The sequence below is a fragment of the Equus asinus genome, chromosome 10 (genome assembly GCF_041296235.1).
Source record: "Equus asinus isolate D_3611 breed Donkey chromosome 10, EquAss-T2T_v2, whole genome shotgun sequence".
Taxonomy (NCBI): domain Eukaryota; kingdom Metazoa; phylum Chordata; class Mammalia; order Perissodactyla; family Equidae; genus Equus; species Equus asinus.
This window is the reverse complement of record NC_091799.1, coordinates 28,027,893-28,054,113: the sequence shown is the minus strand read 5'-3', so window position 1 is coordinate 28,054,113 and position 26,221 is coordinate 28,027,893. Positions and strand designations below refer to the sequence as shown.

Genomic DNA, 26,221 nt, shown 5'->3' with positions numbered 1-26,221 from the left:
TCCTCTTTTGCCCATGATGAGAAAGGACTTTTACTCAATGCTCTTTGCATGCTCAGCATCCTACAAAAGACCAGGCACACAGTAGGCACCACAAATTTTAGGTAGCTGAATCCCTTAATTCAACAATTATGATTTTGAGGAAGTCTTTGGAGCAAGCAGTGGGGAATGACAGTAGGGACACACAGATGACTAAGACCCCAGTCCCCGTTGTCCATACGGTGACAAGACAGAAAAGCAGGTAAGTCAACAGAGCTATGGGGCCACCACAGGAAGAAACACCAGGGGGCTGTGTTTCCCCAGCGAAAGGATGCTTTACTCAGTTTTGGGGAACTTGACCTGACTAAGGGGTGACAACCAGGGCAGCCAGCCAGAGGTCCCGTCTGCAAGAGGTGTCAAGATTTCACTGGGATAAATTAGAATCTGAGGCTAACTGTAAATGGCCGTCTTCCTTGTAAGAAGATCTTAGGGTAGAAAAAATACAAATCAAAATAAGACACGAAAAGAGTCCTTTCTATGCACGTCCTATCCCCACTAGATAAATATTGAGCCAATATGCAAATAGTATCCGCTTGAAAGGATGAGGTATTATATTACCCAGCTCCGTGGTAACTGCACATCCCACTCCTGCACCCCTGTGGGGCTCAGAGAAGACTTGCTGGAGAAGATAATGTCAGCACCAAGACTTGAGCATGAAACGGAGCTGTCCCAGCTAAAGAGCCACTGGCAAGTGGAGGGTGGCGGGGGTACAGCAGAGGAGGAATGAAGAGGCAGACAAAACAATGCCGTCAAAGCTCCAGAGGCTGAAGCCAAGGGGCCTAATTCAGGAAGAGAGATGTAGCTGGAAATGCAGCGGAAAGGCTGGACTGGGACCAACTTCCTTAACCAAGTTAACAGAGGAACTTCATTTAACAATTATTAATTGAGCACCTAGGTGCTGTCTTAGGTGCTAAGGATAGAGCTGTAAACAAGACCTACAATTTAGTCATTGAATGAGTAATTGAGACGGCTTTATACCTGTTAGACTAACTTAACTCCCATTTACTGAGTGCCAGCCGCTGTGCATGTATAATTTTATTTAACCCCCATAATGGTGCTACAGTCACACCTGATTCTATGGGAAAGAAGAGGCTTAGTGAAGTTTAATGACTCCCCAAAACCACATAGCTAGAAGTGGCCAGAGGCCAGGAGTGACATCAGATCTGTCTGAACTGAGACTAGAGCCCCATGGCATGGGTTTGAGTCCTGATGCCCCCACTTAACCAGCTGGGTGACCTTGGGCAAGTCACTGAGCCACTCTGTGCCTGGTTTTCTCAACAGTAAATGGGGATCACAAGAGTATCTTCCTTGTAGCGTTGTCATGAGAAGTCGATGGGCTAATATGCACAAAGCATTTATCACCATCATGGCATATAGGAAGTGCTTAATACATGTGAGCTGCTATTATTAACCTGGCAGGAAATGGGTTATTAAACCTACACCTACCCAGAAAACTCTTAGAAAGGCCACAGAGCTGTGAGCCAGTCGGGAAGGTCCCCCTGAGCACGGGTTTGTTTTCCTTGCTTAATTCAATGGCTTGCCACTTCTCTACCTGCTAATGGCTGTTATTGTTTTGTTTATAGAGCTTCCAACAAGTGTGGGTAATTTCTTATTTGCATCCTTAATAGACAATTTTCAAAGCGTGTGGACGCTGCAGTTGGTTTTAGGAGACCGGGTTTTCTTTTCTTTTTTGGCCTGTTTATCAGCAGTCGCATGCGCTTCAACAGCCCCCAGCACATTGCCGCCCTTTCAGTCTTATTGAGGACTTTCAGAGACCTATTCCAGTAGGGGAAGGTTGCTGTCCTGTCTCATAGACCCAAAACCAAAAGGCTGAGCACCTCAGGGCACTGAGCAATGGAGGGGCCATTGTCACTACTATGCTTCACTTTAGTTATTTTCTTTAAGAAATACATATAGTGGTAATTCTTGTGCAAGGCACTGTTCCAAGCATTTTACAATTATTAAAGCATATTTTGATGTAACTAATGTAATGCATTTAGCCCTCATAACAACTCCACAGAGAGATACTATTATTATCCCTATTTTACAGATGAAGAAACTGAGGCACAGAGATGTTAAGTAACTTGCTCAAGGTCACACAGCAAGGAAGCAGTGAGTTGCACTACCAGCCATATGACCTTGGGCACATTACTTAACTTTAATGGAGGAATACACATTAAGTTCTTTGTACTCTTCACAAACATCATGATATTGAGGTCGATATTATTAAAATTTTGGAGATGAGGAAACTGAAGGTCAAGGGTCCCAAGAGGCTTGCCTGACGTCTAAGAGAGAGTCAGAGGGGGAGCTAGGATTAGAACCCACGTCTATCGATGCCCCTTGATGGAAGGAAAGGAAAGTGGTGATAGTTTCTATGTCAAAATCCATTACTGCCGTTGCTGCTGCTGTCACTGTGGTTATTTGCAAGAGAAGGACCCCTTCCCCCGCTCCCGTACACGGGGAGAAAAATAACAATGATAAGAACACAGCTGATTCTGTATTCAAGCCTCAGATCTCAGCCCATGCATAATTTACTCAACACGGCCCTGCAGTCGCTTAAGCTGAGGAGAGACCTATAAATTCAGGTCTGCATACGCTAATTTATGTCTTATTTATTTTACAGACACACATCTAGGGCTTCCAGGAGCTGCTCCAACATCTGCTCAGAGGCACCTGCAGCCCCAAGTATCACTGGGGAAGGCGGAGACCCTGAAATAAGCCCCAGAAGGAACACTGGACCCCACGGACTAGAGCCAGGCAGGTAAAATTAATTTTTGGTTAAACTGAGATTAAACCCACTTACATTCCCCTGCCCCCTTTTTCATAATACGTAGGACTGAAAAGGTTGTTAAATGCCTTATTCTGCTTGTCTCTCTTAGGAAAGCACTGAGCACACTTCAGCGACTGACATTCTTACACAAGCACAGGATGATTTTTCCAAGTCGCAGAATGTCAAAAGATGAGCACATTTTCTAATACGAAGACGTCATCAGACAGGGAATGAAGAGGAGAAGAAAAACGGCTGCCACTTTTTTTAGTGCTGAGGCCCAAACACTATGCTAGATGCTCTCTATGACAGAGGGAACTCCTGATGCGGTCCTTAACATGGAAAACAAGGAAACTTGGAGATACGTTAGGCATTGTTGTCCAAAGATCTTATTTCACAGGTGGTCCAACTGCAGCCCAGAGAGGGAAAGTGACTTGTCCTAGGCCACTCAGCAAGTTGGACCCAATGTGTGCCCCTTCTTCAGTCTCAGACTAATTGTAAAACTCGGTTGAGTTCTTAGCATGAGTGAGCCCTTTGAGCTTGGCCTGTGTGGTTTTCTTTACACCTCCCCTCTCCCAGTGAATTATCCTCACAAATAAGGGCATTAGGACTTAGAGGGGCTAGCCTCTGAATTTGCACTGCTAAATTCCTGCAGAAACAGGGGCAAAAGCCTGGGCTAAGTCTGCGTTCTTAAGCATCACATCTGCTGGTTTCTTGGTGACACCTTCAAGGTGTCTGCTTTTGCCTCCAAATGACACTGACCAGGACGGCAGGGAAGATGCAGAAGGGACAGGAGGCTTATGTGGAAAAATTCCTGACCCGGACGCAGCCTGAGCATGGATTCCATTATTATAATTATTAATCAGTTATTTGTTTCTCTTCTTCCATTCTTCTTCCCAATACCCAAGAGAAGGTTATAATCTTGCCTTTTTGCCTCTTGGGCTGACAAAGTGGAGGCAGAAAGGCCATTTTGTCCAAAGTCAGGCCCAGCCTGGCCGGGCTATAGCTCCTGACCGTTTTTCTGCATCCCCCGCTGCCGTGAAGGGAGTGGCTGGGCTTCCTCGGGGACAGAGACTCACCCGCAGAACATGAAGATGGTGCTGGAGGTGGCGTCGTAGGGCAGCGGCAGTGTCTGCTGCAGGCAGAGCTGCTCACAGCCGCCGTTGAAGCCGTCCGAGCAGTCGATGCCTTTGGAGTGGTCGTAGCAGCCAGAGCCGTCCTTCATGGGCCTCAGCTCCTCGGGGCACTGCTCGGAGAGAGAGCAAGAGGGGAGTTATGGCTGAGGAGGTGGCGGGTCCCACCAAGCCCTCTCCTCCCACCTTCTGAAAAGGTGCATGTGTCGGGTACCGATGAAACAGGTTCAAAGTTTCCTTTGGCCAACCAATAGCTGTGTGGCCTTGGACAAGTGCCTTTACCTCTCTGAACGTCAGTGTGCCCATCTGTAAAATGGGACTTTTGTCAGTATCTACCTTGCAGAGTTGTGAGAACGAAGGGAAATGATGACTCAATGTGCTGAGAACATTGTGGCTCATACAGCATCACACAGCAAACGTTAGCTGCTATTAATATTGACATTGCTGGGATCATCACCATTATTGTGTTTATTATTATTGTCCAATAGGGTCTGCTGCTATAAAGGTCACTTTGGGAGGCAGCCAGATATATGGTGAAGAGCTCTACCAATTTGAGTTAAATACCAGCTCTTCTTACGGTGCGATCCGGGGAAAGTTACTCACCCTCTCTGAGCCTCAACTTCCTTATCTGTTAAACAGGCCTAGCACCTACACCTATGGATTTGTTGTGAAGCTTCAGTTGGATCATGGGGGTGCATCCTTTCCTTCAGAATTCAGCATACAATTTGGTACTCATCAAGGTGAGTGCTCTTCCTTCCTGTCTTGAATTTGTCTCTTCTTCCCCATCCTTGTGCCTGGAGTCGTGAATAAGATTCCTGCATCCCACGACCTGTCTGCTGGCCTCCAGTCTGGCCTCCTCTACCCATCCTCCTAATGGCCACCAGAGCGATACTTCTAAATTCACTTCCCCGGCTTAAATAAATAAATGCATTTTTAACAGCAGCACCTTGAATCTTCCTTAAGCTGATAGTCAAGGTCTTCCACAGATAATTTCAAATCCTCTGCCCAGCCATGTGCACCTCCCTCCAGGAACCCAATGGGATGCCTCTGGCTCCCCAAAAACCCCAACGATTCCAACCTCCAGTGACCTCAGCCAAACACTCTTGTGAGTGTGCCTGGCACCTGCTAAGTGCTCCGTGAGCGGAAGATCTACGGCAGGGGCGAATGACTATTTATCTAATTTAGTTTTCCTCCATTTGATGAGGCTGAGCTCATCTTCTCCAGTCCAGCAGATGGAGAAGCAGTTCCAACTCTCCTTCGTTCCAGAGAGAAAATGAGGTACTAGGTTTTAATTCCGGTCGCCCTGCTGGCATTTGCTATCCACAAAGATTAACACCCAGAGCTCAGCCTTCCTCATCCATCATAGGACATCACTGATTAAAATGCCCTCCCAGTGTACCTCCCCTCCCAACCAGCTCCCTGGTCCCCTCGCCAAGCCGTCATCCAAAACAACATCAATAACAAAACACACACAAAAAAATTAATTTACAAAAAAACCACAATAACAACAAAAAAAAGGTCAGCCCTCTTAGAAATTAAATTTTGCCTCAGAAGAATTCATAATTACAAATGCATGAGAGAGTTCTTCGAGACATTGGAGACTGGCGCCAGGAAGGGTGACGGAGAAAGTAGGTTATAAATGGCCTTTGTCAAGCGGCAGAAAGGTTATAAAACTGGCTACATTTTGTGCTTAAAAAGAAAAATCAATTTTCCATGTGAGTGAAGTGTTGTACATAATACAAGCTCAGAGGAGGCCCCTGCTTGTCTCTGAACATTCTCTGTCAGACAAGAGGACCCCTGGTCATGGGGTGATTTGGAGCCATTTGCTGGTCGTGGGGGCTGGTCTGCCCATCTGCAGAGCCTCAGGGAGGAGCCTTAAAAAGAATGCCTGACCTTTTCATCAGGAAACTGTAGATATCTGGGCCAGGGGGTTACTCACAGTTCTTTCTATCACCTGCTGATTCCTTACCACTGTTGTTCTTTTTGGTTTTTTTTGAGGAAGATTAGCCCTGAGCTAACTACTGCCAATCCTCCTCTTTTTGCTGATGAAGACTGGCCCTGAGCTAACATCCATGTCCATCTTCCTCTACGTTATATGTAGGATGCCTACCACAGCATGGCTTTTGCCAAGCGGTGCCATGTCCGCACCCGGGATCGGAACCGGCGAACCCTGGGCCTCTGAGAAGCGGAACATGCGAACTTAACCACTGCGCCACCGGGCTGGCTCCCCACTTTTGCTCTTTACAAGAGTATGTTCTATGATCCAGGCAGAATCTAAACACTTTACTTGTTTTTACTTAGTTAATCCGTCCAGCAAACCGAGGAGATAGTGTTGTAGGCTGAGAATGGCTCCCAGAAATATGTCCCCATCCTAACCCTTGGAACCTGTAAGTGTCACCTTCTATAGGAAAAGTTTTTGCAGATTGACTAAATTGAAGCTCTTGAGACACGGAGACTAGCCTGCATTATCCAGGTAGGTTTAAATGCTGTCACAAATGTCCTCAAAAGAGAGAGGCACAGAGAGATTACACCCAGAGAAGGCCACATGGAGGTGCAGCAAAGACTGGAGTGATGTGGCCACAAGCCCACAAATGCTACAGCCACCAGAAGCTGTAGGGACAAGGACGGATTCCTCTCGAGAGGCCTTGATTGGAGCCCGGACCTGCTAACATCTTGATTTCGGACTTCTGGCCTCCAGAGCGGTGAGGGAATAAATTGCTGTTTCCTTAAGCCTCTGGGTTAGCTAAGCCGCTCTTGAATTCCTAACCCTTAAAAAATTGCGTGAGATAATAAATGCTTTTTGTTTTGAGCCGCTCGATTTGGGGATCATTTGTGACGCAGGAACAGATAACTAATACAGTGAGATAAATCTATCGAGTGTTTAGCACGGCGCTCAGCAAATGGTAGCTGCTGGGATGGGTGTGTTTAAGGAGCTGAGGATCCAATTTGAGAGATAAGAAATATACCTATCTGTCAGACGGAGAACTAGTTACAGAAAAACACGAAGAAGTGCAGTATAACTTGAACGGGAAAATGAAAACTCTGCAAAGGTGAGCGACTGGGGAATACTGGCGTAGCAATGCCCTGGTCAGGAAAGTCTTCTCAGAGGGAGGAGATGTCATTGGAGCAAAAAGGAGACATCCTGGTGCACTAGAAAGGAAGATCATGACTCCTGCCTTGTGACTGTGAGCAAGCCCTTGAACGTAACTGAGCCTCAGTTTCCTTTCTTTAAATGGGGGAGGCAGCTTGGAGACAAGAATATGGGACCAAAGTCAGTCCTGCTTCCATCCAGACTTTGTGACACTGAGCTCTAGGCATGGGTTTTGCAGCAGAGAGAACCTCGGTTTTCTCATCTGTAAAATGGAAATAATAACGCTTCTCTGGGAGGCATTTCTGGAGACTCAACGAGAAAACAACCTGCCTGGCTCAGAACCTCCACATAATACGCACTAAATAAATGAAGGATAGGGGCCGGCCCAGTGGCACAGTGGTTAAGTTCCCGCGCTTGCTTCGGTGGCCCAGGGTTCACTGGTTTGGATCCTGGGCGCAGACATAGCACTGCTCATCAAGCCATACTGAAGTGGTGTGCCACATATCAAATAGAGGAATATGAGCACGAATAGTAGCTCAGGGCCAGTCTTCCTCAGCAAAAAGAGGAGGATTGGCAGCCAATGTTAGCTGAGGGCTAATCTGCCTCAAAAAGAAAAAAAAAAAGAAAAGAAAGAAATGAAGGATAAATGAGAAATTGATAGATGAATGCCTCCCCCCCAGTAAAGCCTAACTGGAACTATTAGCTTATTTTTTCTTTCTCATCCGTCCTTCATTGGATAAGTCCTTCATTGGATCATTTAACGAAGATTTATTGAACATCTACTCAGTGCTAAGCAAATGAGCTGGGTACTGGAAATGAGGTGGTAAACAACACATATGAGACCCTGCTCTCATGGAGCTTAAATTTGAGAGAGGAGACAAATGATTAAGAAGTAGACAAATAAAATGATTATTTCATAGAGTAAAAGGTGCGATGAAGGAAAAAAAAAAATGTATGTGATAAAACGTGAAGGGGGATGGAGTGAAGAGGCATAAAATGAGCATTTGAGCCAAGCCTGAATGATGAGTAGACTCTCCTGGGTGAATATGAGTGGGAAGGGTTATCCAAGGGGGAACAGCAAGTATGAAAGTCCTGAGGAAGGAACAGTGTTGGCCTATCCATGGAACAGAGGAGGCCAATGCAGTTGAAGCTCCATGAGACACGGGAAAACAAGGTTAGCATAAGGCAAGATGTGAGAGGGAGAAGGGACGAAACCACTTAAGCCAGGAGTTGGCACACTATGGTCTGCAGGCCAAATCCAGTCCAAGGCCTGTTTTTTTAAATTATTTTTTAAATTTTGATATAATTATAGATTCATATGCATTTGTAAGAAATAATAAATTCAGAGAGATCCTCTGTACCCTATGACCAGCTTCCCCCAATGGTAATGCCTTGCAAAACTATAGTAAAAATATCACAACCAGGATATATACATGGATAATCAAGATGTAGAACATTTCCACCACGACAAAGATTCCTCCTGTGGCCTTTTTTAAGCCACACCATTCCCCACCTGACTCCCTTCCTTAATGCCTGGCAACCGCTAATACATTCTCCATTTCTATAAGGTTTGTCATTCCAAGAATGTTCCATAAATAAAATCATAGAGTTGTGACCTTTAGGGGACTGGCTTTTTTTTCCCCCACTCAGCATAATTCTTATATTCATCCAGGTCACTACAGGTAACCATATTTAGTTCCTTTTTTATTGCAGAGTAATATTCCCTGGTATGGATGTACCATAGTTTATTTAACCATTCGCCTGTTGAGGGCATGTGGGTGGCTTCCAGTACTTGGCTATTATGAATAAAGCTGCTATTTGTTTACGCGTTTTTGCGTGAATGTAAGTTTTCATTTCTCTGGGAAAAATGCCAAGGAGTGCAATTTCTGGGTCCTATGGTAGTTGCATGCTTAACTTTTTTTAGGAAGCTGCCAAACTTTTCCAGCCTGGTTGTACTACTCTACATCTCCACCAGCAATATATGAGTGGTCCAGCTTCTTCACATTCTCATCAGTGTTTGAAGTTGTCAGTATTTTTTATTTTAGCTGATGGGTATGTCATAATATCTCGCTGTGGTTTTAATTTGCATTTCCCTAATAGTTAATGATGCTGAACATCTTTTGTGTTTATTTTCCATCTGTATATGCTTTTCAGTGCGATATCTCTTGATGTCTTTTGCCCATTTTCTAACTGGATTGTTTGGGTTTTTTACTGTTAAGGTTTGAGAGTTCTTTATATATTCTAGACTCTAGACTTTTGTCAGATATATGGTTTGCAAATATTTTCTCTCTTACTCTGTAATTTGTCTTCTCATCTTCAAATGAGCTTTCACAGAGCAAATGTTTTTAATTTTGATGAAATCCAAGTTATCGTTTTCTGTTTTATAGATTAGACTTTTGGAATCTAAGAACTCTGTGCCAAGCCCAAATCTCAAAGATTTTCTCCTTGTGTGTTTTCTACAAGTGTTACAGCTTTATGTTTTACAATTAATTCTGGGATACATTTCGAGTTAATTTTTGTATAAGGTGTGAGACTTATATCGGGGTTTGGTTTTTTTTATTTATTTATTTATTTTTTTTAAAGATTTTATTTTTTTCCTTTTTCTCCCCAAAGCCCCCCCGGTACATAGTTGTGTATTCCTCGTTGTGGGCTCTTCTAGTTGTGGCATGTGGGACGCTGCCTCAGCGTGGTCTGATGAGCAGTGCCATGTCCACGCCCAGGATTCGAACTAACGAAACACTGGGCTGCCTGCAGCGGAGCGCGCGAACTTAACCACTCGGCCACGGGGCCAGCCCCGGGGTTTGGTTTTTTTGACTGTGAATGTGCAATTACTATAGCACCCTTTGTTGAAAAGGCTCCCTTTCCTCCATTAAACTCCTTTTGTTCCTTTGTAATAGAACAAATTGAGGGGCTGGCCCAGTGGCACAGCGGCTAAGTTTGCACACTCCACTTCAGTGGGCCTAGGTTCACAGGTTTGGACCCCGGGTGCAGACCTACACACCACTCATCAAGCCATGCTGTGGCAGTGTCCCATATACAAAGTAGAGGAAGACTGGCACAGATGTTAGCTCAGGGCTAATCTTCCTCAAGCAAAAAGAGGAAGATTTGGCAACAGATTTTAGCTCAGGGCCAATCTTCCTCACCAACAAAACCCCAAAAAGCAAAAAACAAATTGAGCTTATTTGTGTGGGTCATTTCTGGGTTTTCTATTCTGTTCCATTAATCTATATGTCTGTCTTTACACTGACAGCACAGAGTCTTGATTACTGGAGCTTTATAAGTCTAGAAATAGGGTAGACTGACTTCTTCCATTTTGTTCTTCTTTGTCAAAAGAAGTATGGCTTATTCTAGTTTCTTTGCCCTTCCATATAAATTTCAGAAAATCTTGTCTACATCTATAAAAAAACACACTGTGGTTTTGATAGGAATTATATTAAACCTTTATACCAGTTTGAAGAGAACGGAGATCTTCACTATGTTGAGTCTTGCAATCCATGAATACAGTATGTCTCTCCATTTATTTAGATCTTTATTGATTTCTCTCACCGGCATTTTGTAGTTTCCAGCATACTTGTCCTGTACATGTTTTGTTAGATTTACTTCTAAATATTTCATTATCTTTCAGGGACTGCAAATGGAATTGTATGATTTATTTCAGTGTCCCCATGTTCATTGCTGGTATATAGGAATACAATTGATATTGCATATTTTTCTTGTATTCTGAGACCTTGCTGAACTCACTCACTACTTCTAGGAGTTTTTATGTAAATTCTTTGGGATTGTCTAAGTAGAGAATCATGTGATCTGCCAATAGGTGCAGTTTTATTTCTCCATTTCTCATCTGTATGCCTTGTATTTCTTTTTCTTGCCTTATTGCACTGGCTAGAACTGCCAGCACTATGTTGAACAAGAGTGATGAGAATGGACATCCTGCCTTATTCCTGATTGTAGGGAGAAACCATTCAGTCTTTCTCCATAATTACATTCACTGTAGATTTTTTATTGATGTTCTTCATCAAGTTGGGAAAGTTCTCTTCTATTCCAATTTTTCTGAGAGTTTTTATCATTAATGAGCGCTGAATTTTGTCAAATCCTTTTCCTGTATCAATTGATATGATCGTGTGATTTTTCTTCTTCTGCCTGTTAATACATTGATAGATTTTCAACTACTGAACCGGTCTTGCATCCCTGGAATAAACTTGACTTGGTTATAGTTCTTTTTGTTGTTGTCATTGATGAAGACTGTCCCTGAGGTAACATCTGTGCCAGTCCTCCCCTAGTTTGTATGTGGGTCACTGCCACAGCCTGGCTGATGCCGAGTGGTGTAGGTCTGTGCCCAGGAACTGAACTCAGGCCAATGAAGCAGAGTGCGCCGAACTTACCCACTAGGCCCTGGGGCCGGCCCCTCGTGGTTCTTTTTTATATTTTGTTGAATTCTGTGTGCTAATATTTTGTTAAGGATTTTTGTAACTATATACATGAGGGTTATTGGTCTTACTCTGTAGTTTTCTGGTTTTTTACTCTCTTTGTCTCGTTTGGGTAGCAGGGTAATGCTACTGTCATAAAATGAATTGGGAAGTATTTCCTCCTCTTTGATTTTCTGGAAGATATTTTGTAGAATTGGTGTTAAATCTTCATTAAACATTTGATATACTTCTCCAGTGAAACTATCCAGGCCTCTAGATTTCTTTGGGGAGAGTTTTAAGGTTACAATTTCAATTTCCATAATGGTTATAGGGCTATTCAAATATCTATTGCATTTTGAAAGAGTTGTGGTATTTTGCATTTTTCAAGGAATTGGTCCACTTCATCTAGGTTGTCAAATATATGTGTGTAGAGTTACTTGTAACAGCCCTTTATTAATCGTTTACATGTCCAGGGCCTGTAGTGATATGACCTGTTTCATGCCTGATATTGGTTACTTGTGTCTTCTCTCCTTTTTTCTTTATCAGTCTTGCTAGAGTCTTTTTTTTTTTTTTCAACTTTCTTGAAGTTGTCAAAGAATCAGTCTTTTGTTTCGTTGATTTTTGTCTATTGTTTTTCTGTTTTCAATTGCATTAATTTCTTTTCTTCTGCTTGCTTTGGGTTCATTTTGCTCTTTTTTCTTGGGTTTTTAAGGTGGGAGCTTATGTTATCGATTTGAAACATTTTCTTTTTGAAGGGATGCATTTATGGATATAAATTTTCTTCTCATTAAACGTAAAGACAGATAAATTACAAATAAAAAGATACATCACTGTGCTAGCTGTGTCCCACAAATTTGGAAATACTGGAATTTTATTTCATTCAGTTTGGTGGGGTTTTTTTCTCTTTTTTTGTGGGGAAGATTGGCCTTGAGCTAACATCTGTGGCAGTCCTCCTCTATTTTGCATGTGGGATGCACCACAGCATGGCTTGGGCTTGATGAGCTGTGTGTAGGTCCACGCCCAGGATCCAAGCCTGCAAACCCTGGGCTGCCAAAGCAGAGTGCACGAACTTAACTACTATGCCACTGGGCTGGCGCCAGTTCAGTGTATTTTTTTATTTCCCTGAGACTTCCTCTTTGACCCATGGATTATTTAGAAGTGTATTGTATAGTTTCCAAGTATTTACAGATTTTTCTCTTACCTCTTATTGCTTTCTTGTTTGATTCTGTTGTGTCAGGAGAACACACTCTGTATGGTTTAAATTCTTTAAATTTGTTAAGACTTTTTTCATGGCCCAGGATATGGTCTATCTTGGTATGTGTTCCATAAGTTCTTTAAAAGAATACATATTGTGTTGTTGCTGGCCAGTGTGTTCTATAAACATTAACTAGATCTTTTTGGTTGATAAGGTTATTGAGTTATTCTATAACATTGCTATTTTTTGTCTAATTGCTCTATCAGTTGTTGAAGGAGAAGTGTTAACCTATCCAACTATAATTATGGATTTGTCTATTTTTCCTTTCAGTTCTATTAATTTTTGCTTCACTCACTTTGCAGCTCTATTGTTTGATGCATAAATATTTAGAATTGCTACGTCTTTTTGGTGGATGACCCTTTCATTATTATATGACGTCACTCTCTCGAAATTTTCTTTTCTCAAAGGCCTACTCGATCCAATATTAATATAGTTACTCTTGCTTTTGTTTGATTTGCATATGTCTTTTGCTGTGTTTACTTTCAACTTGCCTAAATGATTATATGCTAAGTGAATTTCTTGTAGACAGCAAATAATTAGGTCATGCTTTTAATCCACTCTGCCAATTTCTGTCTTTTAATTTTTGTATTTAGATCATTTACCCTAATGTGATTATTGATATTTTGGAGCTTAAGTCTGCTGTTTTATTTTCTGATCTCTGTTTTTCATTTTTCTGCTTTCTTTTTGTTTGTCTTCCTGTGGGTTAGTCGAACAGTTTTTAGAATTACATTTTGACTTATCTATAGCGTTTTTGAGTACATCTCTTTATATAGTTTTCAGTGGTTTCTCTAGGTATGTATAACTTATCACAGTCCACTGGTATCATCATTTTCCCAGTTTAAGTGATGTATAGAAATCTTATTTCTGTTTATGTCCCTTTATCTTCTCCCGTTTATATAATTTTCTTAAATAATCCTCGAAATACATTTACAATCACATCAGACAGTGCAATCATTTTGGTTTTAACCATCAAACATAATGTAGAAAACGCAAGAGGAGAAGAAAGGTTCATTGCATTTCCCTATATTTTTACTGTATTTCTTCTTTCTTCCAAATGTTCCAAAATATTATTTCTTTTCTGTTTGGAGAACTCTTTTAAGGTTTTTGTTTGTTTTTGTTTTTTTAAGAGTAAGTTTGCTGGTGCCAAATTCTCTTAGTTTTCCTTCATATGAGAGTGTTGATTTCTCCTTCATTCCAACAATAAATATTTCATTGGACACAGGATTCTGGGTTGACAGTTCTTTTTTATTCAATAGTTGAAAAATGTGGTGCCACTTCCTTCTTGCCTCCATGGTTTCTCATGATAATTCCACCATCATTCAAATTGTGTTCCCCCTGTAGATAAGATGTCATTTCTCTCTCCTTGCTTTCAAGATTTTTTTCATGAAAAACTAGTTTCAGAAATTTGACTATGATATATTGGTGTGTATTTCTTCACGATTATCCTGGTTGGGATTTACCCTGCTTTTTGAATCTGTAGGTTTACGCATTTTGCCAAATTTGAGAAGTTTTTAGCCATTATTTCTTTGAGTACTTTCTGAGTCCCACTCTCTTTCTTCTCTCCTTCTTGGACTCCAGTGACACAAATACTAGGTCTTTTTTTTACAGTTCCATAGGATCTTGAAACTGTGTTCATTTGCTTTTTCAGTCCATTTGCTCTTGATGTTCAGAGCGGGTAATTTTTATCGTTCTGTGTTTAAGTTCACTGATTATTTCCTCTGTCCTCTCCATTCTGCTTTGAGTCAATCCACTGAGGTTTGTTTTTTAATTTCAATTATCGCATCTTTCAGTTCTAAAATTTCCATTTGTTTCTTCTTTATATCTTCTACTTCTGTGCTGAGGTTTTCTATCTTTTCATTTGTGCTTATAATCGCTTATTGAAGCATCTTTATGATGGCTACTTTAACATATTTGGCAGATAATTCTAATCTCTCTCCTATCTTGGTGGTGACATTTATTTGTTGTCTTTTTCCATTCTGTTTGAGATGTCCCTGGTTCTTTTTCTTTTTTCTTTTTTTGTAAGAAAACAGTTTCTTTAATTTTTTTATGCTTCTTTTTTTAAATTGAGTTCATAAATAGTTTACATCATTATGAAATTTTAGTTGTACATTATTTCTTGCCTGTCACCGCATAAGTGTTCCCTTTCACCCCTTGTGCCCACCCCCATTCCCCTTCGCCTGGTAACCACTAAACTGATTTCTTTGTCCATGTGTTTGTTTTATTCCACATATGAGTGAAATCATATGGTATTTGTCTTTCTCAGACTGGCTTATTTCACTTAGCATAATTCCCTCCAGGTCTATCCATGTTGTTGCAAATGGGATGAATTTGTCTTTTTTGTGGCTGAATAGTATTCCATGGTATATATATATCACATCTTCTTTATCCAATCATCAGTCAATGGACGCTTGGGTTGCTTCCATGTCTTGGCTATAGTGAATAGTGCTGCAATGAACATAAGGGTGCATATGCTACTTTGGATTGTTGATTTCAAGTTGTCTGGGTAGATACCCAGTACTGGGATAGCTGGGTCATATAGTATTTCTATTTTTAGTTTTTTGAGGAATCTCCATACTGTTTCCCATAGTGGGAATGCACCAGTTTGCATTCCCACCAGCAGTGTATGATGGTTCACTTTTCTTCACACGTTCTCCAACACTTGTTATTTTTAGTCTTAGTGATTATAGCCATTTTGACAGGTGTAAGGTGGTATTTTAGTGTAGTTTTGATTTGCAGTTCCCTGATAATTAGTGATATTGAACATCTTTTCTTGTGTTTATTGGCCATCTGTATATCTTCTTTGGAAAAATGTCTTTTCATATCCTCTGCCCATTTTTGCTTGGGCTGTTTGTTTTTTTGTTGTTCAATTGTGTGAATTCCTTATATATTACAGAGATTAACCCCTTGGTGGATATATGATTTGCAAATATTTTCTCCCAGTTGGTGGGTTGTCTTTTTGTTTTGATCCTAGCTTCTTTTGCCTTGCAGAAGCTCTTTAGTCTCATGAAGCCCCACTTGTTTATTTTTTCTTTTGTTCCCCTTGCCTGAGAAGACATGGTATTTGAAAAGATCCTTTTATGTTCGATGTCAAAGAGTGTACTATCTATATTATCTTCCAGGAGTTTTATGTTTCAGGACTTATCTTCAAGTCTTTGATCCATTTTGAGTGTATATTTGTGTATGGCGTGAGATAATGGTCTACTTTCATTCTTTTGCATGTGGCTGTCCAGTTTTCTCAACACCGTTTATTGAAGAGACTATCCTTTCTCCATTGTATGTTCTTGGCACCTTTGTCGAAGATTAGCTGTCTGTAGATGTGCAGTTTGATTTCTGGGCTTTCAGTTCTGTTCCATTGATCTGTGTGTCTGTTTTTGTCCCAGTACCATGCTGTTTTGATCACTATGGCTTTGTAGTACATTTTGAAGTCAGGGATTGTGATGCCTCCAGCTTTGTTCTTTTTTCTCAGTATTGCTTTAGCAATTCGGGGTCTTTGGTTGCCCCACATGAATTTTAGGATTCTTTGTTCTATTTCCGTGAAGAATGTCATTGGGATTCTGATTGGGATTGCATTGAATCTGTAGATTGCTTTGGGTAGTATGGACATTTTAACTATGTTTATTCTTCCCATCCACGAGCACGGAATCTCTTTCCATTTCTTTATGTCATCATCTCTTTCTTTCAATAATGCCTAATATTTTTCATTGTATAAGTCCTTCACCTCCTTGGTTAGATTTATTCCTAGGCACTTTATTCTTTTTTTTTGATGCAATTGTAAATGGAATTGTATTCTCTTTCTGTAAGTTTGTTATTAGAGTATAGAAATGCAACCGATTTTTGTAAGTTGATTTTATTGCCTGCAACTGTGCTGTAGTTGGTAATTGTTTCTAATAGCTTTTCCGATGGATTCTTTAGCGTTTTCTATACATAAGATCACGTCATCTGCAAACAGCGAGAGTTTCACTTCTTCCCTCCCTATTTGGATTCCTTTTATTCCTTTCTCTTGCCTAATTGCTCTGGCTAAAACCTCCAGTACTATGTTTAATAAGAGTGGTGATAGAGGGCATCCTTGCCTTGTTCCTGTTCTCAGAGGGGTAGCGTTCAGTTTTTGCCCATTGAGTATGATGTTGGCTGTGGCTTTGTCATATATGGCCTTTATTACGTTGAGGTAATTTCCTTCTATCCCCATTTTGTTAAGAATTTTTATCAGAAATGGCTATTGGATCTTGTCAAATGCTTTCTCTCCATCTATTGACATGGTCACATAGTTTTTATTCCTCATTTTGTTAATGTGGTGTATCACATTGATTGATTTTCAGATGTTGAACCATCCCTGTGTCCCTGATATAAATCCCACTTGATCATGGTATATGATCTTTTCAATGTATTGCTGGGCCTGGAGAGAAGTTGGGAGGGTTATTCATTATCTCTCAGTGGAGATTTAAGTCCTGGCTCCTTGCTTGGGCTTCTCTGACACCACTCCAACAGGCAGAGGGGAGGAGTGGATTGTCAGATTGTCTCATTATAGCCTAGAAAGCATAGAAGTCTAGTTCTCTACTTGGCCTTGGTTAGCATAGGTGGGGGAGGGGTGGCTATGGTTTTTTTTTTTTTTTTTTTTTTTAAGTTTGGCTGGAATAGAATGGTTAGTGTCTAAAATCTTCTGTCTTATTAAGCTTCCCTTCTCCTGGTATTTTCGCTGAAGAGAGCAGGCTTTGGGGGTTTTGGGGGATTTGGTTTTGGTCTTTGCCTATTGGAGTTTCGGAGTCGCTGGCTCCTTGAGCTCCAAGCTTGGGATATATGAGGCAGAAAGAAAGCCCATGATGGGGCCGGCCCCATGGTCGAGTGGTTAAAGTTCTGTGCACTCTGCTCCAGTGGCCTGGGGTTCACGGGTTTGGATCCCGGGTGTGGACCTACTCCACTCATCAGTCATGCTGTGGAGGCATCACACATACAAAGTAGAGGAAGATAGGCACAGATGCTAGGGGCTAATCTTCCTCAAGTGAAAAAAGAGGAAATTGGCAACAGATGTTATTATCTCAGGGTGACTATTGCTCATAAAAAAAAAGCAAAAGAAAAGAAAGCCCAGGGAAATGACCACCATGTCTTTCCTTGGGTCCCAAAGTCCCTAGCTCATCTGCCTTTCTTCCACCTTTCAGTCCTATGTTTGTTTTATATATAACCACCACGGGTTTTAGTTGTATTTAGTGGGAAGAATAGAGAAAAGACATCTACTCCCCCACAGCCTGTTTTTGCACAGTCTAGAGATAAGAATGTGTTTTACATTTTTAAAGGGTTGTATTTTTTTGTTGTTTTTGTTTTGTTTTGTTTTTTAATGAAGTCTATAAGACCAAAAAGAAAAAAGAAAAGAAAAAAGATCACATGTGACTTGCAAAGCCTAAAATATTTATTACATGGTCTTTTATACAAAAGAGCTGCTGATCCCTGAGTTCAGCCATGGGAAGGCAAGCGGAGGTGATTCTAAGTCCAAGGGGAAGTCATTAGACTGTTGCTGGCAGAGGAGTGGAGTGATCTGATTTGCCACTTTGAAGAGATTACTGAAGTTAGTGAATTCAGTGAGCTGTAAGCACTTTCTTAGAGCTCCCGAAGGGAGCCTTGGGAGGCAGGCTCTGTGGGACTAGGAGTGGGCAGGAGAAAGGAGGCAGATCCATTTGATGAAGACCCCGTTCCTTGGAGGGCTACTCCTTTGCCTGAGGTTTTACAGAAAGTAGATGAGAGAGCTGGGGGTCTGCCCAGGTCAGCTGCGCTCCACAGCTTCCCGCCTCCAGTCGGCTCCGCCTCAGACAAGAACCCACAGGAAGACCCTGGGCCTGGGTCCCTGAGCCTTAAGGCCTTGAGGATCTGAGTGGGGGAGGGGGGCCCCTGGGCGCTTCCCAGCTTTTCCCATCACAGGCTGGCCCTGCCCTGCTGCTCCCAGCCTCCTCCTCCAACCCCTGTGCCTGCTCTTGCTCCTTCCCAGGCTGACTTTTCATCAGCACCAAGGCATTTGTTTCTGTGTGTAATTACGCATTTTAATGTTCATTAATTATGGAATGCAAATTGCTCCGAGTGCAAAATTTGTAATGAGCAGCTCCACCACCCCACCCCCAGGTCTAGAAGGTAGACCAGCTGTTCTGAGCAGAAGGAAAAACAACCAACTTACAAAACAGAATAACTTCCCCTGAGGCCTGAGTGACTCACATAGTAAATAAGCCTGGGGGGATTTCCTGGTGGTGCTGGCCCTCCCTCAGGCCCTGGAAGACATTAGTGTGGCCCCTGCCTTCTTTTCTACCACCTTGGGCCTGAGGGGCAGGTCAGGTAATGGAACCAGCCTCCTGCTGGCTCTCCCCTGAGCTAATCATGCTTCTCTGGGAGACTCAGTTTCTTCATCTGGAAGACTCTGATAATGATGAAACCATCCTCCCAGAAGGTGTGGGAGGTAAATAGGATGCTGGAGATAGAAGCCAGATCCTGGGAAGCCCTCGATAAAATGCACGTGAATGGCTCTCCAGAGAGCCAAGCTCCAGTTTGGCTGGCCTCTTCTCTAACTGGCTGGGTTGCTTTGGGCCAGCACATCCCACTTCTGAGTGTGTTTCCTCTACTATAAAAGGAAGGAATTGGACAACAGGAAATTGGAGAAGTCTTTTAGCTCTGAGCTGCCTGGGTTTTATCAAAACAACTATGAAATGTGCAAGAGGCAGAACTAGCTCTATAGTATTTCAGAAGAAACGGGAGACTTTCCTTTGAATGGACTGAGCAAGTCTTGAGAAATCACAAGGATGCTGCCAAACCCAGCTAACTATGGGCAAAGCCTTGTCTTCCTCCAAGGGCTCAGCAAGTATCGGATTTCTCTCCCACGTCCACTGCCAGCATATTAATAGTAGCACTCCTCCCTAGGAAAAGAACTGCCTCCGAACATGGTAAAGATTTGTGAGACAACGCAGCAACAATGAGATCAATCGTAAATCAAAGACCAAGCACACTGTCAGCCACAGAGGATCCCACAACCATGAGTGAAGTCTGCCCACTTGCTCTCTTGTGTGTCCCTGCTCCTCTGAGTCTGTTTCCACATCTCTACACTAGAGAGAGTAATTCCTATCTCCCTCGGCTTATGAGAGAACCCAACCAGATCATGTCCCTACACATGCCTGCCACAATGGCAGGTGCTCAAAAAACAGCCCTTGCTATTATGGATACCTTGTTCCTTTCGCCCCCAATAGGAAATACATTAAGGGAACAATGAAAGGAGACTGCATACATGCAGAAGGTAGGCGGAATACCGCCCCAGGCAGCTTTGCTCTGCCTAGCAATGCTAAGGCAGGACCAGCATCATTCTGCTCACTTTGCAGATGAGGAACTAAAGTCCAGAGAGGCCAAGTGACTTGATTGAGGTCACACAGCACGTGAGAGACAGATTGTGCCCACCATCGAAGGTACCCTGATAGCAAATGAGGTGATCTTTTTCCTGATCCACATGGAGGTGGCCTGTCTGTGATGTCACAAGTGGCTCAGACTGGCTAGGGCTATACAAGGATTCTGAGAAACTCGTGGCAAGGTCACTATGATTGGTAATGAGGAGACTCAGAGAGGTTGCTGCCAGCATAGTCTTGGATGTACAGCATCCTGGGGAGAAGAGGGAGAGAAGGAAGAAAGGAAGGAAATGAAACGGGTATTTCTTGAGTACCTACTATGTCCTGGACATTTTCCCATATGCTTTCTCTTTGAATTCTGACAGCAAAACTTAAAGGCACCTCTAAGATACATCCATTTTGTAGGCAAGGTTATTGAAGATCACACAAGCTAAGTGAGGGCTGTGGAGTCCTTCAGTATGAACATTACTTTGGTTGCTGAGTGGGCCTGGCCCTCCTTGTCCCAGGAGGCCTCTGGAGTGAGTTCTGCCTATAATATGAGTGAGTGGGGAAGGCCCTGCCAGCCCCCCATCCCCCACCACTCTCGCTCCTCAGCCTCAATCTGTCAACAAGGCCAGCTAGCTCGTCTATTACTGCCAACATTGATTTGGACAACCAGGCCAGTCAAGAGTCCATAATTACTGGGAGTTTTAATCAACTCCTGCCAATTCAGCTGCTGCTCAATTTGTGCTGGGCTGCAACGCTGACAGGGAGGGGAGGGGTGGGCATGCAAAAAAGGATTACGGGGATCAATAGTGGCGGGCAATGTAGGACTGTAGCTGCAGGCACCACCACAGGGCCTTGGACCTCAGAGTGGAGACCGCAGGGCCTGTCCACAGCCCCTAGGAGGGGTCCCATGCTCCCAGCCCAAACCACTCTGCTTATCTGTCCTTCCACCTGGGTCTGGAAACCACCTAGGCAAACACTCAGCACCAGGCTCTAACCTCAGTACCTTTGTTCATGCTCTGCCCTCAGCCAGCCCTGCCCTCCTCTTCCTAAGGAATCTTATGTATCCTATAAGTCATAGGTTGAACAGCCCCCTCCATGGATCCCCTCCTCACCTCCAGAACCAGAGGGATGCTGAGGAGACAGAAAGAAAAGAGGTCTAATCCAGATGCTGCTACTTCCTAGCTGTGTGACTTTGGGCAAGTCACCACACCTTTCTGATCTTGGTTTCCCCATTTTAAAATGAACTTGATAATAAATAACCGCCTCCTGGGGTTGTTGGGAACATTCTGTGGCATCATAGGCAAAGAATCCTTGTGTGAAAGTTCCAATTTCCCTTTTGAGGCCAGGAATCAGCAAGAATAATTTTTCCTTCTCTCCCATGTTAATTATTCTTCTAGCACAAACTTTGTTCTGCCAGGCAGATGTTTCATGTTCACAGCTGTCTCCTCATGAGTCCATAGGCTACTGGAGGAAAGAGAGTGTAGCACACACAGCTTTCTCTTCTCAGCACATCCTAGTGCCCAGCACAGGGGAGGGAGACACCCAGTGTGGCCTTTGGGGTCAAGCAGGCCTGGGTTTGAATGCCACCTGGCTTTGCCACTTACTAGTTGTGTAACGTGAGCCCATCACTCCATTAATACTTTGAGCCTCAAATTTCCCAGTGTAAAATGAGCCAAATTTTGCCTACTGAGTAGAATTGCTGTGGGAAGGAAAAAGAAAGTTAGATATTTGATGTCACTAGCATAGTGCCCCATACATGGCAAAATGTGAACTCTTATAAAAGTTCAGTTACTAGGATTATTATTACTCAACAGTTGATGCTTGATCAAGATTTTTGAAATGTAATGTAGTATCTGGTTACGTTGCTTCGCTTTGGCTTGAGTTCCAGTGAAATACCAACAGGCCATTCTGCATACATGCCAGCCATCTGCGCAGCCTTCAACACACACCTACTGAAGACACGAGAAGGGAAATTCAAATGCTCGCAGCACCCACAGCGGGCCAGGCATAAACTAGGTGTCTTCCTTATGCTCTGCTGCTGAAGGCCCATCATTCTCTGAGCTTGCTAGGATTCGTCCGATTTTGCAGAAGAGGAAGAAGTCTTTGAGGCCGGAAGTGTCTTTCTGTGTTACTCGGCTTTCGAGGAGGAGAGCCCGATGCAAACACAGGCATGTCTGACTCCAAACCCGTGCTCTCGCCACCGCACCACACTGCCCCTTTGCTATGGAGACACAAAGAAGTAGAAGGTGTGGTGCTTCCTGACCTCCGGGAGAATCTAGAGCAAGTGGAGGGGCTGGGTAAACCCTGAGAGGGAAGTAGGTCATGGTTCAAGATGGCTTATGCTCAAGAATCGTGCTGAAATGGCAACAGTGCTGAAGTGTGTGGCTGGGTCTGCTCGCACACATGTCGATCACCACTAGCTATCTGAACATATGGTGGCCTGTGCTTCCCATTAGAGGACCAGGAAGTGTCCCATTAGGAGACAACGGTTACCATCCCTGCGTTGGGCACTTCCTTCCCTTCTCTAGTCCTCTGTCTTCCCATCTGTTCAATGAGAAAGGTGGCAGCTGGTGTCCAAGGGGCTTCCAGCTTAGACATCCTATGGTTCTCTGCAAGGGGCTGACAGGAATTCCAAGGGAGGTCAGGTGGTAGGTTCTGGTGGCAGGTGTCACCCAAGCTGGGGAACCATGGAGAAGGGTTGTTCGAGTGGGAGTGGCCTGAGAACATGGCTTGCAGCTCACCCCCACAGCCTCTTCAGATGGCTGGTCACCCTTCTGGTGGGAGTCATCAAGCCTTCCACAACTCTCTCTGGAGCTCCCCAGGGCCCTGCATGGAGTGGGTGTTAGTCAGCAATTGCCTTGCTTACCATCCTCCAGGCCACCAAGTATCTGAAGACTTAGCCCCAGCCTTCAAGGGGCATCTATTCCCAACGGGGGGTTGCGTGGGGAGAAAAATAAGTACGCACATTCTTGTAGTCCTTGAGGTTTTTTATATGGTACAAATAAGCACCGAGGGCCGGGAAAAGGGAGGCCAGGGAACACTTTCCCAAGAAAAGCTGCCAGGGGGCTGGCCCCGTGGCCGAGTGGTTAAGTTCGCGCGCTCTGCTGCAGGCGGCCCAGTGTTTCGTCGGTTCGAATCCTGGGCGCGGACATGGCACTGCTCATCAAACCACGCTGAGGCAGCGTCCCACATGCCACAACTAGAGGAACCCACAACGAAGAATACACAACTATGTACCGGGGGGCTTAGGGGAGAAAAAGGAAAAAATAAAATCTTTAAAAAAAAAAAAAAAAAGTCTTTGAAAAGCTGCCAGGAGCCCTGAAGAATGTCTATTCAATAACTGTCTGGTGATGATAATAAATAGCCTTTGTATAGCTCATTAATAATAATAATAGCTAACACTTAATAGTGCTTACTGTGTGCCAGGCACTGTTCTAAATGCATTATGAATATTAACTCAATATTATCCACAGCGTGATGACATAGGCATGACTATTCTCTTCATTTTTCGGAGAAGGAAACTGAGGCATAGACAGCTTTAGTGACTTGGCCCAAGGCCACAGGGTAAGGGGCAGAGCTGGGCCATCAAGTCATGCTATGCTGCCTTTCACTTGTGTGTTAAGGCTTCCAAAGGACTTCTCCATCCATTCTGTTATTCCAGCTTCACGTGACTGCAAGATAGAGACTCGGATCCCAGTTGGAAGAAGAGGACCCTGAGGTGCAGAGATGTGAGGGGACTTCCCAAAGTCACACAGCAAGTAGGGGTCGGGTGGAGCTGAGGCTCAGCTCAGGTCTGTATCGCCCCGAAGCTGTGCCCTCTGGGCTGCCGGCAAGACTCAACGAAGGAGCCCTCTGCTGCCAAGGGGGTCTAACCACCTTCCCCCTGGGTTCAGGAACTTCGCGGTTTTCAGGGTGCTAGGAGGGAAATAAACTTTGGCTGTGTGTATACCAGACCCATTGCTAGGCTACATTATTGAATTCGATCCTCCCAACTGCTCAGCAAAGGGGGTACTATTATTTTCACCATTTATAGATGGGCAACTGAGGCTTGGAAAGGGGAGATGACTTGCTTCAGGTCAACACTACAGATGCTTGGATTTCTTAGAGTTTTCAGAAGCCTCGTGTCCCTACTCCCTCTGTCAGTGGCACAGGGCCAAAGGCATTTTGACACGGTCTGCATGTGGACCTGTGTGCCAGGAAGCGGTCGGGGAACATGGCTTTCTGACATTATCCAAGCACTTACTACGAAGCCAGGTCCCATTCTAAGCACTGAACGTGCGTTCACTCACCCCTTCCTCACAGCAGCCCTAGGTGGCAGGTACTATTTTCATGCCCACTTAACAATGGGGAATCTGAGGCACAGAGCAGTTCATGAACATGCCCAGAGTCACACAGCCAGTAAGCGGCAGAGCCGGAGTCTGTTTCCTTAATCCTTCATCTATGCTTCTTCACACACCAATGATGTAAGGTGGGTACTATTATTTTATCCCCTTTTTGATACTGGGAGACTAAGACACAAAGTGATTGAAGGCAACCTGCGCCGATATTCCATAGTAAGTGGCAGAGCCAGGATTTGAATCGACACTGCTTGATTCCAAAGGACCCCCCCTCATCTACTACTGTTCCCAGTCAGGAGCTAGACCTCCAGGGAGCAGAGGCAGGCCTTTATCAGGACAGGCTGAAGAAGCAGACTTTTCAGTGCCTGCTGGGTTTCACTGGCTGGTGTCCCCTCCCCATCCTTTGTAACTAAAAACTCAATTTGCAGCTCGAAGCTGCGTCCTCACGCCGCACCTTCTCATTGATCACCCGGACTCTGCGTGAGAAATGATTTTATAAGCTAGTTGGCTTTGAAAAGCGTGGAGCAGCAGCCATTGAACATATGCTTCTGTGGGTATATATTTATTCAGCGTATGTTGAGTGTAATTTTGGGCGGTTTGCATATTTTATTTTTTGTCATAGAGAAAGAAGAAAAAGAAAAAAAGAATCCACCCCCAAATGGAGACAGATTTCATATATGTTGGACCCTGAGGGTCCCCAAGTCCAGTGTTTTAGGAATAGAGGTGGGCAGAAGGAAATTCACAAGCACTGGGAATCAAGCACCAGCTCTGATACTCACATTGCTGCCACCACAGGAGGGCACTAATCATCCAGCCCCAGGGCAGGGTGCAAGTCTTTATCTTCAAGGCTCCCTCCCATCAGCCTATCTGACTCTGTCCTCTAGCTGCTATTTACTGGGTACTAACTATTGGCCAAACCCTGGGCTAAGTGCCACCATCCCACTTAACTGTCAAAGCAACCCCGGGTCGAGGTGCTCTTGTGCACACGAGAACACTGATTCATCGCTGCCCAATGCCATCAAGGAGTGCAACAGAGAGCCTGCCCCAATATGATTGCTCTCAACTTTACCATCAAGGTTACTGGAGTCCTTCAGATTTGGGTTCTGGTGCTGATGCTGCCAATCCCAATCTGAGTGACACTTGGGCACACCACTTCCCTTCACACTCGCAGAATGGGGATACAGACTCCATTTGGCTGGGGTACGGTGAGGATTCTAAGATCCAAAGTTATACTTAAAAGCAGCCCAAGAGACATTTGTTCTCTTTCTCTCTCTACTCCCACCCCCTGTCAAAAAGGTTTTCCGCTCACCCAGGATGAACTCAGGATGTAACATTTAAAAATATGCCTTAGAAAAAGCCCACAAGGTTTTGGACCAGCTGGGAAAAAAAAATAATAATACACTCGTGTGGGTGCCAAAGATTCAAAGGACAGGAAGCAGTGTCCCAGGCCAGAGTCTAGACCAGAGGGAATCATTAGGAGAGGAGAAAGTTTATCCAGGTTATGTGCTGAAAGGGGGCATCTGCATGTGATTCATGGTGGTAGGTTGAAGCATCGGTTTTTGGTTAGGTAAATAGACTTTTTGCTGATGTAGGGGAGAAATAAATTTTACTTTACACTTCTAGTTTCTTCTGGCTAGTCTAAGAGTTAAATTGACATGAGACAGAACAACGGGAGAAAATCAAACAAATTTAATAGCATGTATATATGGGAGAAACCCAGGAAAACCGAGTAACTCGCCAAAATGGCTGAAGCCACCACCTTAAATATCATCTTTAGCTAAAGACAAAGAAGGATGTTGGGGATAGTGGTTTGGGACTTTAAAAAGGAGGAAGGCAATTTACAC

At 43.6% G+C, this 26,221-nt stretch overlaps 1 protein-coding gene across 8 annotated transcripts in view; it reads right to left on the bottom strand.

Annotated features, from left to right (window-relative positions):
• ASTN2 (astrotactin 2) overlaps positions 1–26,221 on the bottom strand; it is an 829,157-nt gene that overhangs the window by 309,874 nt on the left and 493,062 nt on the right. For all 8 annotated transcript variants that reach the window (XM_044778942.2, XM_070518865.1, XM_014830403.3 and 5 more), the window contains one exon: positions 3,883–4,049. In XM_044778942.2, the coding sequence (XP_044634877.2) occupies positions 3,883–4,049 (167 nt within the window). The remainder of the gene's footprint in view (positions 1–3,882; positions 4,050–26,221) is intronic.